We start from the raw sequence: 15372 nt of genomic DNA, 5'->3' as shown, positions 1-15372 counted from the left end.
GGAATCGGAAGGAAAGGCCACTGCTATTTGGAGTCATACCTTGCACAAAAGATAATGGTTGTGGTTAGGGGTCAATTATCTCCGCTACAGGACATCATTGCAGGAGTTCCTCAGGATAATGTCCAAGGTGCAACCGTCTTCAGCTATTTCATCAATTCATCCTAATTTCTAATGTTTGCCAATACAAATATAAATCCCTTAAAACTATCTTTGTTTTCCTAATGTTTCACATCCTTTAGAATGGACACTGCCTATGAATGTTGTTCTGTAATTGCACTGTCCTCCAGTGGAAGTGGAACTGTACAGCCAATAACAGAAGGTTACAGGCAGTTTCTATTATAAATGTGGAAATATGATTTTATATCAGATTTTAAAAGGACAAAATGTTTGACTTGGACTAAATTATATTACATTATCTCTGTGTGTCTTGGTCTAATTACCCCACAGCATCACTCTGTTCCACCTGGAAACTACACTATATCTTGACTCCCCAAATGTTTTGCTGTCATGGCCTTATTTGAGGTGGAGCATTGAGAAACAAATTGAAATGAAGTTGTTTTTGTTTTGGGTTATGCAATTTCGAGCAGTATTTCAGACAAATTCTGAAAATGGGCATCAGTGGACATAAGACCTGAAATTTGCTCTTTCTAAAGCACTTATAATACTTTAGTTGAACTCTGCAAAAGATTTATTCTTAAGTTATTACTTCAGCTACTAAGTAAAGTGATAAGAAACAAATGGCAGAATAATGTTCCACTTGATCACATTCCTTTTCTTTTCCAGATTTGAACAAGTCCTTGAAAATATCTTCAGCAATCGACAGAAAATCAGGAATACCTGTTTAGATTTAGAACTGAGACTAAAAGAGAAGGAACTGAAAATATATTATTGTCAACGGAACCAGCAACATGCCAAACTGTTCTGTTCTGAGGATGTAACAGAAAAGGTAAAATTGTTTGGTAATGAATCTATCATGGGTGGGAAAATTGACCGACTGTCAATCTACTGGCCTGCTCCCAAAAATGTACCTTCCATTTTGGCTCCCTGACTATGTTCCCCCAATAATCATATGCAGGTAACTTGAGAGCTGGTGTCAGTTTATTTTTCTTAATGCACTGGAAAATCATTATATGACAGTTACTCTGAGCAATTTCCTGTTTAAAAGTTGATATTATCTGAAATGCATCTTTTATTGATAACAATTTCGTCAGCCAGAGAGTGGTGAATCTGTGGAATTCTTTGCTGCAGAAGACTGTAGAGACCAGGTCATTGAGTGTCTGTAAGACGGAGATAGATAGGTTCTTGATTAATAAGGGGATCAGGGGTTATGGGGAAAAAGCAGGAGAATGGGGATGAGAAAAAAATCAGCCATGATTGATTGGCGGAGCAGACTCGATGGGCCGAATGGTCTAATTCTGCTCCTGTGTGTTATGGTCTAACTGTAGCTCTGTTGGTAGCACTCTTGCCTCAAAGTCAGAAAGTTGCAGATTCAAATCCCACTCCAGGATTTGACCGCAATTATCATTCCAGGGAAATATTGAATGAATGCTGCACCTTTCAAGATTCTGCTATCAGATGAAAAATTAAGGTGAATCCCAGTCTCCTCTCTCAAGTCGACATAAAAGATCCTGTGTCTCTATTTCAAAGAAGAGCAGGGGACTTATCGCCAGTGGCCAATGATATCCCTCAATCAACATCGCAAAATCTGATTATCTGGTCATTATCACATTACTGTTTATGGGTGTTTCATTGTGCAAGTTAACCACCACTTTTCCTACATTGCAGCAATGATTCCAACTCCAAATAATTTCATTGGTTCTGAAGGGCTTTGGGATGCCCACTTGTTGTGAAAGGTGCTGTATAAATGCATGTCTTTCTGTTATTTATTAAAATTACATCAGAGCATTGTATAGAACTTGGATATACATGTTTAAAAGCAAAAGACTGCGAATGCTGGAAGCTGAAACAAATACAGAAAATGCTGGGAAAACTCAGCAAGTCTGTTAACATCTGTGGAGAGAGAATAGAGCCAAAGTTTTGAGTCTGGATGACCTTTCATCAGGTTCTGACAAAGAGTAATCCAGACTCGAAACATTGGCTGTATTCTGTCTTCACATATGCTGACAGACTTGCTGAGATTTCCAAGCATTTTCTGTTTTCATGTTGGGTATACATGTGTTCTGAGCACGCAGTGTTTGCACCCTTAACTCTGGGGCGGGAGGAGGGAACAAAGGGAGAATTTTGAAATTGAGGTATTTTGCTAGTATCTGTTGGACTGATTATGCTATGGTTATTGCAATCAAAGTACGATACAAATGAGTTGCATTTTAATTTGTATAGCAGTGCAATTAAGTTGACAAAAACAGTTCAATTGTGATATAGCTAAATGCACAGTATCACAGGCTATATAAGACTTGCGTTATCCAGCTGCAATAAGGAGAGGAATTTTCTGTCTGTGTTTTCAGCGGGCAGGAATGGGGGTGGAGAATCAGTGGAGCTAAAACAGCTCTTGCGTATGTGGAATTTCCTACTCCATTGTCCCCAGTGACATAACAGGGTTCCTGCCACACTAACAAGTCTCACCGCACCAGGTTAAAAGTCCAAAAGGTTCATTTGGTATCACGAGCTTTCAAAACACTGCTCCTTCATCAGGTGAGTCAGCACTTTGAAAGCTCATGATATCAAATAAACCTGTTGGACTTTAACCTGGTGTTGTGAGACTTCTTACTGTGCCCATACCAATCCAATGCTGGCATCTCCACATCAGGGATTCTTGCCATGCATAAACAGGAACCCCATTTAAATTGATTTACATATGAATGGCAGTCATCGTTGCTGAAAATCCCCATGGGGTTCACAACAGCATTTTACAAATGGGGAACTAAAGAAGAGAATCTGCCAGGGGCACACAGATAAGCACAGCCCTCAGCAGGGGGCGAGGGTCAGGCACAAGCTGTACTTTGGCAGTGGGGGTAGGGGGTGTCCCGTGTCCATGTTGGGGTCCCTTTTTATTTTTTTCAGATCGAGGCACCCTTTAAAAAGTGGCTGAAATCACTGGTGAAGCTGGCTGCCAGTGTGATGTTGTGAGACTCGCCACCAGGATTTTGTTTTCCACAATCAAAAAATATAGCGGGAAGATCCAGCAGTGCAGCCACTGAGCTACACACCGTTGTTCCCACCCGACTTAACACATTTTCAAAGAAAGAGAAAATTCCGCCCCAGTAGCATCTATTTTCATCACTTATTTTGAGTTAAGGACGTTCATTAAAGATAAAACTGATTTGCTAAATAGGTAAAAGCTGCTTTGTTTGTTTTGACATGTGCTGGTGTTTATTTTTATACTCTCCACTGATGCATCATGTATAAGATGCAAATCTGATTTTGATTTTCATATGTTCTTGAGTTTAGGACATTAAACCTTTTTAACCTCTAACCCAAAGTTCTACTATGGCATATTGCATTGTTACATTGGGCAAATGGTGATGTCATGAGACTGCTGAAATCAAACTTTGCCCTGGCAGTACTCCTCAGCTACCACAGGTCAGTGGGGGTCTTTAAGAACATCAGAGCACAGCATTTTTATGCAGGTGCAAACTCCTTCGCCCTTCCTTTTTTGCCTCCAGTGGAAGGTTCCTTTGTCTAGCTGAGGAAGCCATTCAAGGGACTGATGATCTCAATATCAGTCGGCTATGGAGAAAGTTTTTGTTTCAGTATCAACACACTGGAATTGGATGTGGTATTTTTCACTTTCTAGCAGTTCCAAAGTCAGATTGTTGGCCAATGTGCAGCATAAAGAGAAAATGTTGGAAAAATTCAATAGGATAGGCAGCATCTGAGGAGAGAGAAACAGAGTTTAATGGTTGAAATTTTTTGAGCCAGATGGAGGCAGCTCCTGTGTGTGGGGTCTGGCTTTCTCGAGTCTGTGCCAAGTAGCATAAGCAGCAAGTAATAAACAGAGCTAAGCAATTCCACAACTGGCAGATCAGATCTAAGTTCTGCCACATCCAACCGTGAATGGTAATGGACAATTAAACAACTCACTAGAGGAGGAAGCTCCACAAAAGATAAGGCTGAAGCATTCGCACAATCTTCGACCAGAATTGCCAAGTGACTGATCTATATTGGCCCTTTCGGCTCACTAATGCTCAGTTTGGGTGCAGCCAGGGTCACTCTTCTCTTGACCTCATTACTGTCTTGGTTTAAACATGGACAAAAGAGCTGAACTCCAGCTGAACGGCCTTTGATATCAAGGCCACATTTGACAGAGTGTGCCATCAAGGAGCCCTGCGAAACTAGAGTCAATGGGAATAAGAAGGAAAATAATCAACTGCTTGGAGTCAAACCTAGCACAAAGGATGATGGTTGTAATGATTGGAGGTCAATCATCTCAATTTCAGGACATCACTGCAGGAGTTCCTCAGGGTAGTGCCCGAGGCCCAACCACGTTTAGCTGCTTCATCAATGACCTGCCTTCCAAAAGTGGAGATGTTCACTGATGAGTCCACTATATTCAGCATCATTCACAATTCCTCAGATACTGAAGCTGTCCATGTCCAAATGCAGCAAGACCCGGACAACATCCAGGCTTGAGCTGACAAGTAGCAAATAACCCTCATACCACACAAATGGTAGGCAATGACTATCTCCATAAAAGAGGATCTTGCTATCACCCCTTGACATTAAATGGCTATGCTACTGCTGGATCCCACACTACCAATATCCGGGGGGTTACCATTGATTAGAAACTGAACTGGACTAGCCATATAAATACTGTGGCTACAAGACAGCTAGCTCAGAGAGCTAGACGATGTTCGGGATCTAGAGTATATGGCTTGCAGGAAGGAACTTAAGAAGGAAATTAGGAGAGCCAGAAGGAGTCATGAGAAGGCCTTGGCAGGTAAGATTAAGGAGAACCCTAAGGCGTTATACAAATATGTGAAGAGTTAAAGGATGAGATGTGAAGGAATAGGACTTATACAATGTGAAGGTGGGAAAGTTTGTACAGAACCAGTAGAAATAGCAGAAGTGCTTAATGAATACTTTACCCCAGTATTCAAGGTGGAAAAAGATCTGGGTGGTTGTACTGTAGGCATGCGGTAGACTGAAAAGACTGAGTATGTGGACATTCAGAAAGAGGATGCGTTGGAAATTTTGAATAGCATCAAGATAGATAAGTCACCGGGACCGGATGGGATGTATCCCAGGTTACTGTAGGAGGCGAGGGAAGAGATTGCAGAGCCTCTGGCGATGATCTTTGCATCATCGATAGAGACGGGAGAGGTTCCTGAGGATTGGAGGATTGCGGATGTGGTTCCTATATTCAAGAAAGGGAATAGGGATAGCCCAGGAAATTACAGACCAGTGAGTCTCACCTCAGTGGTTGGTAAGTTGATGGAGAAGATCCTGAGAGACAGGATTTATGAACATTTAGAGAAGTTTAGTATGCTCAAAAGTAGCCAGCACGGCTTTGTCAAAGGTAGATAGTGCCTTACAAGCCTGGTTGAGTTATTTGAAAATGTGACTAAACACATTGACAAAGGAAGAGCGGTAGATGTGGTTTATATGGACTTCAGCAAGGCGTTTGATAAGGTCCCCCGTGCAAGACTTCTTGAGAAAGTGAGAGGGCATGGGATCCAAGTGGCTGTTGCCTTGTGGATCCAGAACGGGCTTGCCCACAGAAGGCAGACAGTGGTTGCAGATGGGTCTTTTTCTGCATGGAGGTCAGTCACCAGTGGAGTACCCCAGGGATCTGTTCTGGGACCCTTGCTGTTTGTGATTTTTATAAATGACCTGGTTGAGGAAGTGGAGGGATGAGTTGGTACGTTTGCTGACGACACAAAGGCTGGTGGTGCTGTGAATAGTTTGGAGGGATGTCAGAAGTTGCAGCGTGACATAGATAGGATGCAAGACTGGGCGGAGAAGTGGCAGATGGACTTCAACCCGGATAAATGTGTAGTCGTCCATTTTGGCAGGTCAGATGGGATGAAGGAGTATAATATCAAGGGTAAAACGCTTAGCAGTGTGGAGGATCAGAAGGACCTTGGGGTCTGGGTCCATAGGACTCTTAAATCGGCCTCGCAGGTGGAGGATGTGGTTAAGAAGGATTATGGTGTACTGGCCTTCATCAATCGAGGGATTGAGTTTAGGAGTCTGGAGATAATGCTGCAGCTTTATAAGACGCTAGTCAGACCCCACTTAAAGTACTGTGCTCAGTTCTGGTCACCTCATTACAAGAGGGACGTGGAAGCTATTGAAAGGGTGCAGAGGAGATTTACAAGGATGTTGCCTGGATTGGGTGGCATGCCTTATGAGGATAGGTTGAGAGACCTCGGTCTTTTCTCCTTGGAGAAACGAAGGATGAGAGGTGATCTGATAGAAGTGTATAAGATGTTGAGAGGTATAGATCAGGTGGATTCTCAGAGGCTTTTCCCCAGGACTGAAATGGTTGCCAAGAGAGGACACAGGTTTATGGTGCTGGGGAGTAGATACAGAGGAGATGTCAGGGGTAAGTTTTTTGCTCAGAAGGTGGTGGGTGAGTGGAATCGGCTGCCGTCGGTGGTGGTGGAGGCAGATTTGATAGGCTCTTTTAAGAGACTTCTGGATGAGTACATTGGATTTAATAGGATTGAGGGTTATATGTAAGCCTATAGGTAGGGATATGATCGGCGCAACTTGTGGGCCGTCGGGCCTGTTTGTGCTGTAGTTTTTCTATGTTCGATGTTCTAAGAGCAGGGCAGAGGATAGGAATCCTGCGGAAAGTAACTCGCCTCCTGACTCCCTAAAGCCTAACCACCATCTACAAGACACAAGTCAGGAGTGTGATGGAATATTCTCCACATGCCTGGAAGGGTGCAACCCCAACAACACTCAAGAAGCTCGACACCATCCAGGACAAAGTAGCCTGCTTGATTGCTACTCCTTGCACAAACATTCAATCCTTCCATCACCAAAGAACAGTGGCAGCCATGTACACCATCTACCAGATGCACTGCAGGAACTCACCAAGATCCTTCAGCAGCACCTTCCAAACCCACGACCACTAACATCTAAAAGGACTAGGGTAGCAAACACATGGGAACACCACTGCTCAAAGTTCTCCTCCAATCCACTTAGCATCCTGATTTGGAAATATGTTGGTTGTTCCTTCACTGTCGCTGGGTCAAAATCCTGGAATTCTCTCCCTAACAGCATCATGGGTGTACCTACACCTCAGGGAATGCAGTCATTCAAGAAGGCAACTCACCACCATCTTCTCAAGGGTAATTAGGGATGTACATTAAATGCTGGCCTAGCCACACCCTGTAACTGTTTTTTAAAACTGCCTTCTCCACAGTCACAAGCAGCTTTATGGAACATAGGGGTTGGAGACAGAATTGCACCTTAAATGAGAGAACACTTCACACAGAGTTTTTAGGTCCAGTGTCAACTTCATTGATCTTGGGTCACAGTACGCGCACATGTGGCACTGAAAATGCCATCAGAACAGCCCTGGTGTATTTTTCAAAAGAGAGGGCTTCCACTTCCATAATGTGAAGCTGGTAGGTGACCACCACAAGAGGATAATGCAAGTTTGTGCCAAGTATCCAGGGAGCTGTCCTAGCTCTTTCCTACTTCGACAATCTCTCTGCAGTTCTGCCCACCACAGCTTCAACCGTTGTCTTCTGGGGGACAAGGAACACCCATTCAAGATTTGGCTGAGGAATGCTACCACAGAGGCACACGATAAGTACTACTGAGCCATATCACCATCAAGGCAGCAATAGAACAAAACAAGGGGTTCCACTGCCTTTACTGATCTGAAGATGGCCTTAATATATCTCCAGGTTTCTAATGGTCTACTGTGCACTGCATGATGCTGCATAAAGGACTGAATCTGGCACCAGAGAAAGATAGAAAGTGCGTAACATCCTTGCTGGATTTGGAGGAGAAGCATCCAGGTGCATTATTGATGCTGAAAGTCCCAGATCTGCCTGCCAGAGAAACCCACAACAACTTCATTCAGGCATGTTTAACTGGGGAAGTGTGCTTGCAGCTTTGAAAGCTTCCCATCATGATCTCTGGGTAAGTGATTTGGGGTGGAGATTTGAGGAGGAATCTAGAGAGGAATTTGTGTGAAGGCAAAGTGTTGATCAGAGTAGTACTTGCAAGAGAATGCTGTGAGGGTAAGAGAATGATGGTGGCCACCTACCAGTTGCATGACATTCATCCTATGACTTCATTAAGTTGCCGAGCCTTTCCCTGCACGATTGGTTTTTGGCACTACACTTCAGCTGCTGACAGCTTTTTGATTTGCACACATGCCTGTGTTGTGAGGATGACTGGTCTTTTTCTGCTGTTCTCAGGGAGAAGGACTTCTCCCTGTGCCTTAACTGCATCACATCCAGGAATGGGCCTGTGAACCAGGCTTTTCCATTCTGCATCTCTTTGCTCCTTCACATTTGGTTGTCTGCTGCCATCACGTCTGTCATTGTGGATCTTGGAGACTGAACAGAGATGTTCAGCAAAACCATCCCCCAATCTGCATTTTGACTCCCCAGTATAAAGGGGACTAAATCATGAGCAACAAATACAATATGCTAAATTGAAAGATGTAACATTAAATGACTGTCTGACTTGCAAGGAATGTTTGGGGTCCTAGATGGTAGTGTAGGGAAGAGGTGAAAGGATAGGCATTGCATCTCCTATGCCTGATCAGGATGTCAGACGCTATTCTAATGAAGCTCAATAGAAGCGTGAGGAATAGCATCTCATTTTTCAATTAGGCATTTTTACCTTCCAGACTCAACATTGAGTTCAACAATTTCAGACTATAACCACTGTTCCCAGTTCCTCGGCCAATAGGTGCTGGTATCTGCTGTTCATTTAATCACTCCCTGCCTTCTAAGCAATCACAAACCATCCTTTTTGTTCTTTATTCTGCCTCTGAACTTGCTTAAAACTTATTGCTTTGATAATGTTTTCAAGTTCTGACGCAGAATCACACAGGTTTACAGGCATTCACAGTATTTGCCTCTGTATAAAATGTTAAATGGGACTTGTTCTGAAACCTGCTGTGCTCTTGACCTGCTGTGTTAACACTGCACCCTGATCACTAATAACTGAATCAGACCTAGTTTATCAGTATGAACCTGATCCATGCTGAAAAAGTAAAATGCCTCGCGTGGTATTTGTGTTTTTTAATGTTTTTGTTTACAGCCCTTTAAATTTGCAAAATTGCTGCAGTACTGGTAATTGTTTTTGGAAGAAATCAATCTTTTGTCCTATATGATTAACTTAGCACTTTACCTATTCGTTCTTTAGGCATCTTGCAAACATGAACGTAGGCTTGCAGCATTAATTACACAACACAAGCATATCCAACAGAAGATGGAAGCTGTGCAGAGAATGCTTGAAGAAAACAATAACTGGTTGCACCGTGTGGAGAACGAAATGTGTTTATTGGGCCAAGATGGAAAGATGCCTCAGGTAGAACTAAAATAATTGATGATCCTTCGTGAGGTTCTTTTTATACATTATGATCTATCATTTCATATGACAGTGTTATAGGTGTGTTCCTTTCAGATCAGAAGATATTGTTCTTCATGCTTAAAACAAATTGCATGGCAACTTATATTAGCAATTTCTAAAATTAATTGAAATTTAGACAAACTATCTCTCTTTATTGAATTATAATTCCTATGATCAAGAGCTGATGGGACATTCTGAATCCTAGACTATTGGGTACTTTCTGAGGAGAGATTGTCTCTGTTGATTGCAAAGAATTGAATATTCTAGTACTTGCTTTTGTATTCTGGACAAAATCATTAGGTCCAATGTTGCAATCAGTGGCGAAGCAATAGCACTCACCACTGACAATGAAGTATGTCCCATGAGATCTAGCAATCTCTCCAGCGAGAAACTTGTTCTGTCACCATGCCGGGTACTGCAACTGATATGTTCTTTACTGAGATTTCCCAACATAGGGTTGAAGTGATGTCACCAGGCTGGCCACACAGTCAATCATATTAAAGAATTTTCACCTAATCAGAAAGCTAATTGTTCTAAAGTAAAATCACTTAGAAAAACTTACACTAAGCAAATGTAAGTGTTACAACATTTACACATGGGGCGAACTTGGAAGGTAATTATTTTAAAAATTATTTTTAAATGTTTTGTAAATCTATTAATTTGTCATGTGACAGCACACAAAGATTTAAAAATATGTATTTGAATTGTTGTTTGGTAATACAGAACTTGAGTATTGTTGAAGAAAGAGACCTGTTGAGTCTTTTCATCTGGTACTCAACAGGGCACTTGGCAAGAATGGCAATACAAGGGGAAAACAATGTATACTGTCTGAGAAGAGAGTGCTGATTGTTTGAGAAGTGGACTTTGGTAGAGGAAGGAGAGGCTTTGCCATGGGGATTGTACTAGTTGATGACGATTGATAGTTAACTGCCAAAACTTGTTTGAAATGTAAACTAGAGCTTAATCCCAATTGGCCCTGAGGAATGTGTCAGGGAATGGCAAACAGGTGCAATGTGTCCATGTTAGTTCTGCTTGAAAAGAACCCTGTGTATTGCTACATATAATAATGCACAGGCCCTATTCTTTGCAGACAGAGAAAACATACAAACATAGCACCTGTTTCAGCTAAACAAAATAATTAACAACCATTCGTTGGTCAATGTCAAGCTGCTTGGTTTAGATAACACCTAGATAACAAAGACATTTTTGTCACACTCCTATTTATCGACTACAGCTCAGCCTTCAACACCATTATTCCTACACTCATTTCCAATCTCCGTAGCCTGGATCTCGGCTCCTCCCTCTGCGAGTGGATCCTGAACTTCCTAACCCACAGACCAGAATTAATAAGGATAGGCAACACCATCTCCTCAATCACCATCAACACTGGTGCCCCACAAGGCTTTCTCTTCAGTCCCTTATAAATTATGACTGTGTGGCCAAATTCATCTCCAACTCAATTTTCAAGTTTGCAAGATTTAGTGACCATAGTGGGTCAGATCTCAAATCTCAAACACTGATGAGACAGAGTACAGGAAAGAGATGGAGAATCTGGTGAACTGGCGCAACAACAATAATCTCTTCTGCAACATCAACAAAATGAAGAAGATAGTGATCGACTTCAGGAAGTATAGTGGAGAACATGCCCTATATACATCAATGGGGATGAAGTAGAAAGAGTCAACTTCTTCAAGTTTTTAGGCATCTAGATCACCAACAACCTGGCTGGGTCCCTCCATGCCAACACTATAGTTAAGAAAGCCCAGCAATGCTTCCATTTTCTCAAAAGACTAAGGAAATTTGGCATGCCTGCTACAACTCTCACGAAGTACTACAGATGCATCATAGAAAGCATTATTTCTGGTTGTATTACAGTTTGGTATGGCTCCTGCTTTGTCCAAGACCGCAATAAACTACAAAGAGTCATGAACAAAGCCTAGTTCATCACTCAAACCAGCCTCCCACCCATTGACTTCGTCTACGCTCCCCGCTGCCCCAGAAAAGCAGCCAGCATAATTAAGGACCTCATGCACACTGGACATACTCTCTTCCGTTGGAAAAAACATACAAAAGTCTGAGAACATGTACCAACCACTCAAGAACAGCTTCTTCCCTGCTGCCATCAGACTTTTGAATGGACCTACCTCGCATTAAGCTGATCTTTCTCTCTGGGTTATAACACTACATTCTGCACTCTCTCCTTCCCTTTTCTATGAACGGTATGCTTTGCCTTTATAGCATGCAAGAAACAATACTTTTCACTGTACACTAATACATGTGACAATAATAAATCAAATCAAACCCCCACCAAAGTCTTTGGCTGCCTTCCCATCCCATCAGGCTGACTTTGAAGTGTTTGATATGCTCTTTAAAGCACAATAATTGCAACAGTTTCTTCAAAGAACAAGTTGCTAGTTTGAGTATTGAAGAAATCAGTAGAAAGGGCTGCAATTATCAGTTAAGAAATGAGGACAGACACAATGTCTATAGAAAATATACCACAAAAAAAAAGGAGACCATGGAACAAGGGGTGAGATTCTCTGGATCCCCTCAGCATTTTTCTCAGCAGTGAGAGGCAGCGCCGTTTGCTAGCGGCAGGATCTAAAGGTCCCACTGCTGTCAATGGGAGTTCTCATTGAAGCTGCCCCATACCGCCAGGAAACGCGCAGCAAGGGGGTGCACCACCGGCACGACCAAAGAATCCCACCATGTGAACAACCAGAAGATTTTGGCCGAGGAGTGGAATATCCCAAGCTCCACTGAAGCCAAAGGATTTGAGGCCTTCAAAGCTGTAAGTGAATAGTGGCATAACAAAGGCAGGTTGAGGCATCTTAGCAATGCTTTTGAATAAACAATGAAAGAAAGCAGACGAGACCATGACTAGAGAAAAGGGATGACGTATGGCCCATCAAGTCAGGAGAATTAGGACCTACCGGCAGGCAAAGAAAGCGAACGGATGATTCCCAAGGCCTGCCAAAATCAGAAAAAAACGGATTAACAGTTGTCAGAAAAGGCCAACAATTTATTTTAAATCAAACTGCTTGCCTGCCTTGCCGCCAAGAAAAACACACCTGAGTGACAGGGTTTGGAGGTGCAGCAACACCATCTAGTGTTAGGAAGACTGGTGAAGTTCCCATGTGCGCAGTAGTAGTTTCATATGCAATGTATTAATGTACAATGCATTATTCTGCTGCTGGAGCTGGGTACTCTGATGGCAGAGGTCACCAGATTGGAGGTGGAAGGAGGTTTTTGGAGGGGGGACAGGGAGAGTGCACTGATCTAACAATTATGGGAATGACAGATGTTGACCTGAATAGCCAGAGGAGACATTATAAAGTAATTCTTCATTACTGCCCATTCCTCATGTTTGGCATCCACCATGGTCAAAAGGAAAGTTTTTTGGGATATCTTTGAAGGTTAAGAGGGAAAATGTTAGAGAATCCAGCAAGCAGATACATAGTGACTGAACGGGAGAGGAAATAATTAATAAAAAGAAATATGGTATTTGGAAGAGAAGAAAGTTAATGTGAGGTTGGAAAGCTGACTGAACTAGTAAATAATAAGATATACAGCTGGGATCTAACACCTGTCCATTCAGACTTTTCTGTCACAACCCATTCTGTACCACTTCAAAGTGACCACTTTAACATCTTCTGCGTGAGCCAACAAAAACATCATGCTCCATTTGTGAGGGGAAAGAAACAGCTGCAAAACAAGTCTTTGATTATGTAAATACCTGTATTTAATTTGAATTTTGAAATTTATAAACAAATTTCTGAACCTATTAAGTTTAACTACAGACACACTGCCTCCCTTGTAAAACAGCCATTTTTAGATTTGTAAATTCTGCCAAAAAATTCAAGAAATGCTTATAGGCAAAGTAAATACAATATTGGAAACATTTCAAATAGACGCAGCCAAATGTTGCAACAAATTGTCTTTCTGGAGGAGCATTTCCATTCCCCCACTTACCAACATGTTACATGTTCTCTCCTTCTCTCCCTGAAAGCAGTGACTCAAGACTAAGATGTAGTTCCATTGACATCAGCTACGTAAGCAATCATGCAATATATGCAAACTTAAACAGCAAGTGTTGGTAAACTGTAACAGCATCACCAGAATATATAGTTATGTCTCCAGCTTACATACAGCTGGAGACATACATAAAGGAATAATTGAATCCCAGCCACGGGGCAAAAACCCTGAATTCATTTTCTCCTCTGTGGCTTGCAATATCCCATTGTTGCACCAGTTGAGCTCAGCTAGCTCAGCATAGCCCAGAGATCACAATTTATTGATACTGTGGTTTTGTGCTCCATCACAAAATGCATTATCTACTGAATGCTCAGAAAACTTGTTATACATACCTTTTCTTAAAAAATACAATCATGCTCGTCAGTGTTAAGATGGCTAAGGAGCAATGAATTCCAGAACCTGAAACTACAAAATGTTGTCCTCTGCAAGAAATCCTTTTGAACTGGTTCTCAGAGACAGGAGGGCACTACTTTTGGTGGTCACTAATAGCAACTCAGGAGTGCTATGTAAATCCTGGTTGCATAGCAATAGCACTCAACCACCAGCAGAATAGAAACTCCGAGAACATTTCCAATTCTTACCTTAGGCCATACAACATGGAATGGAAAACTTGGCACAGGAATCTGTTTGAGAAAAGCTATTTCAGGAGGAGTGAGTGATGCCTTCCCTGGTATCTGAAAAATAAAAAAAAACTGCTGGTTAAAAGATTTATTGGGATATCAGGTGCTTGATGATTGTTTAAAAACAGTGGTGTTCATAACTTTAGATACAAATGGACCATTATATCAAAATGCAAACAATCAGGAATAATAAACAAACCTCATGGCACAGAATAGTATATATGAGATAGCAGGCATCTGGGTCACCACAGCTGTGCTCAACGAAAGGCAGCACATTAGGAATGTCATTACAAATTGTTGGCAGGGTGACTTGTGGCTTGTATCTTTTACTCACACGTACATTAAGCTCTGGATCTTCTATGGTTAGTTACCAGAATCTAGCAATCCTTGCTTCAGACCATAGTTGTTAAATGTACGTATTTAGTTATTTTATGTGATCATTGTGTGGTGGAGTTTCTGGTGCAGATGGAGGAGGACAAAGTGGGTTCCCGGACACACGTCCTTTGTTTGAACAGAGGGGAGTACAGTAGGATGAGAGAAGAATTGGCGAATGTGGACTGGGGGAGCGCGTTGGAAGGTAGGTCTGCTGAAGAGCAGTGGAGGATCTTTAAGGAGATCTTTCTTGGTGCTCAGCAGAAATTTATTCCGATGGTCAAAAAGGACCGTAGGAGGAGAGGTAATAAGCCGTGGATAACGAAGGAGGTGAAGGAAAGTGTTAAATTAAAAGCGGAGGCGTTTAGAGTAGCTAAGAGTAGTGGGCGAGAAGAGGATTGGGAGAGGTTTAAATGTCAACAAAGATTGACGTAGAAGTTGATAAAGAAGGGTAGGAGAAACTATGAAGCTGGGCTAGCGCTTAATATAAAAAAGGATAGCAAGAGTTTTTATAAGTATACAAAAAGGAAGAGGCTGGCTAGGGTGAACGTTGGTCCCTTAGAGGATGAGAAGGGGGACTTAGTGGTAGGGGATGGGGAAATGGCTGAGGTCTTGAATAACTTTTTTGTTTCGGTCTTCACGGAGGAGGACGTGAATAATTTGCCGGATGTTAGAGATGGAAAGGTGGTAGGACTGGAGGGTCTCGATGGCATTACTGTTACTAGAGAGGTGGTGCTCGACAGACTGGAGGGGCTGATTGTAGACAAGTCCCCAGGACCGGATGGAATGCATCCGAGGGTCCTGCAAGAAATGGCGGAGGTGATAGTGGATGCCTTGG

At 42.2% G+C, this 15372-nt stretch overlaps 1 protein-coding gene across 2 annotated transcripts in view; it reads left to right on the top strand.

The window, feature by feature from the left end:
- Window positions 1–15372, top strand: part of kif18a (kinesin family member 18A) — a 122821-nt gene that overhangs the window by 75217 nt on the left and 32232 nt on the right. For both annotated transcript variants that reach the window (XM_080189881.1, XM_080189880.1), the window contains exons 10-11: window positions 784–946; window positions 9301–9465. In XM_080189881.1, coding sequence (XP_080046007.1) covers window positions 784–946; window positions 9301–9465 — 328 coding nt within the window. The remainder of the gene's footprint in view (window positions 1–783; window positions 947–9300; window positions 9466–15372) is intronic.

This window comes from Carcharhinus amblyrhynchos, chromosome 6, assembly GCF_965287045.1.
Source record: "Carcharhinus amblyrhynchos chromosome 6, sCarAmb.v2.hapA, whole genome shotgun sequence".
Lineage (NCBI taxonomy): Eukaryota > Metazoa > Chordata > Chondrichthyes > Carcharhiniformes > Carcharhinidae > Carcharhinus > Carcharhinus amblyrhynchos.
This window is presented reverse-complemented; position numbering and strand designations above follow the sequence as displayed.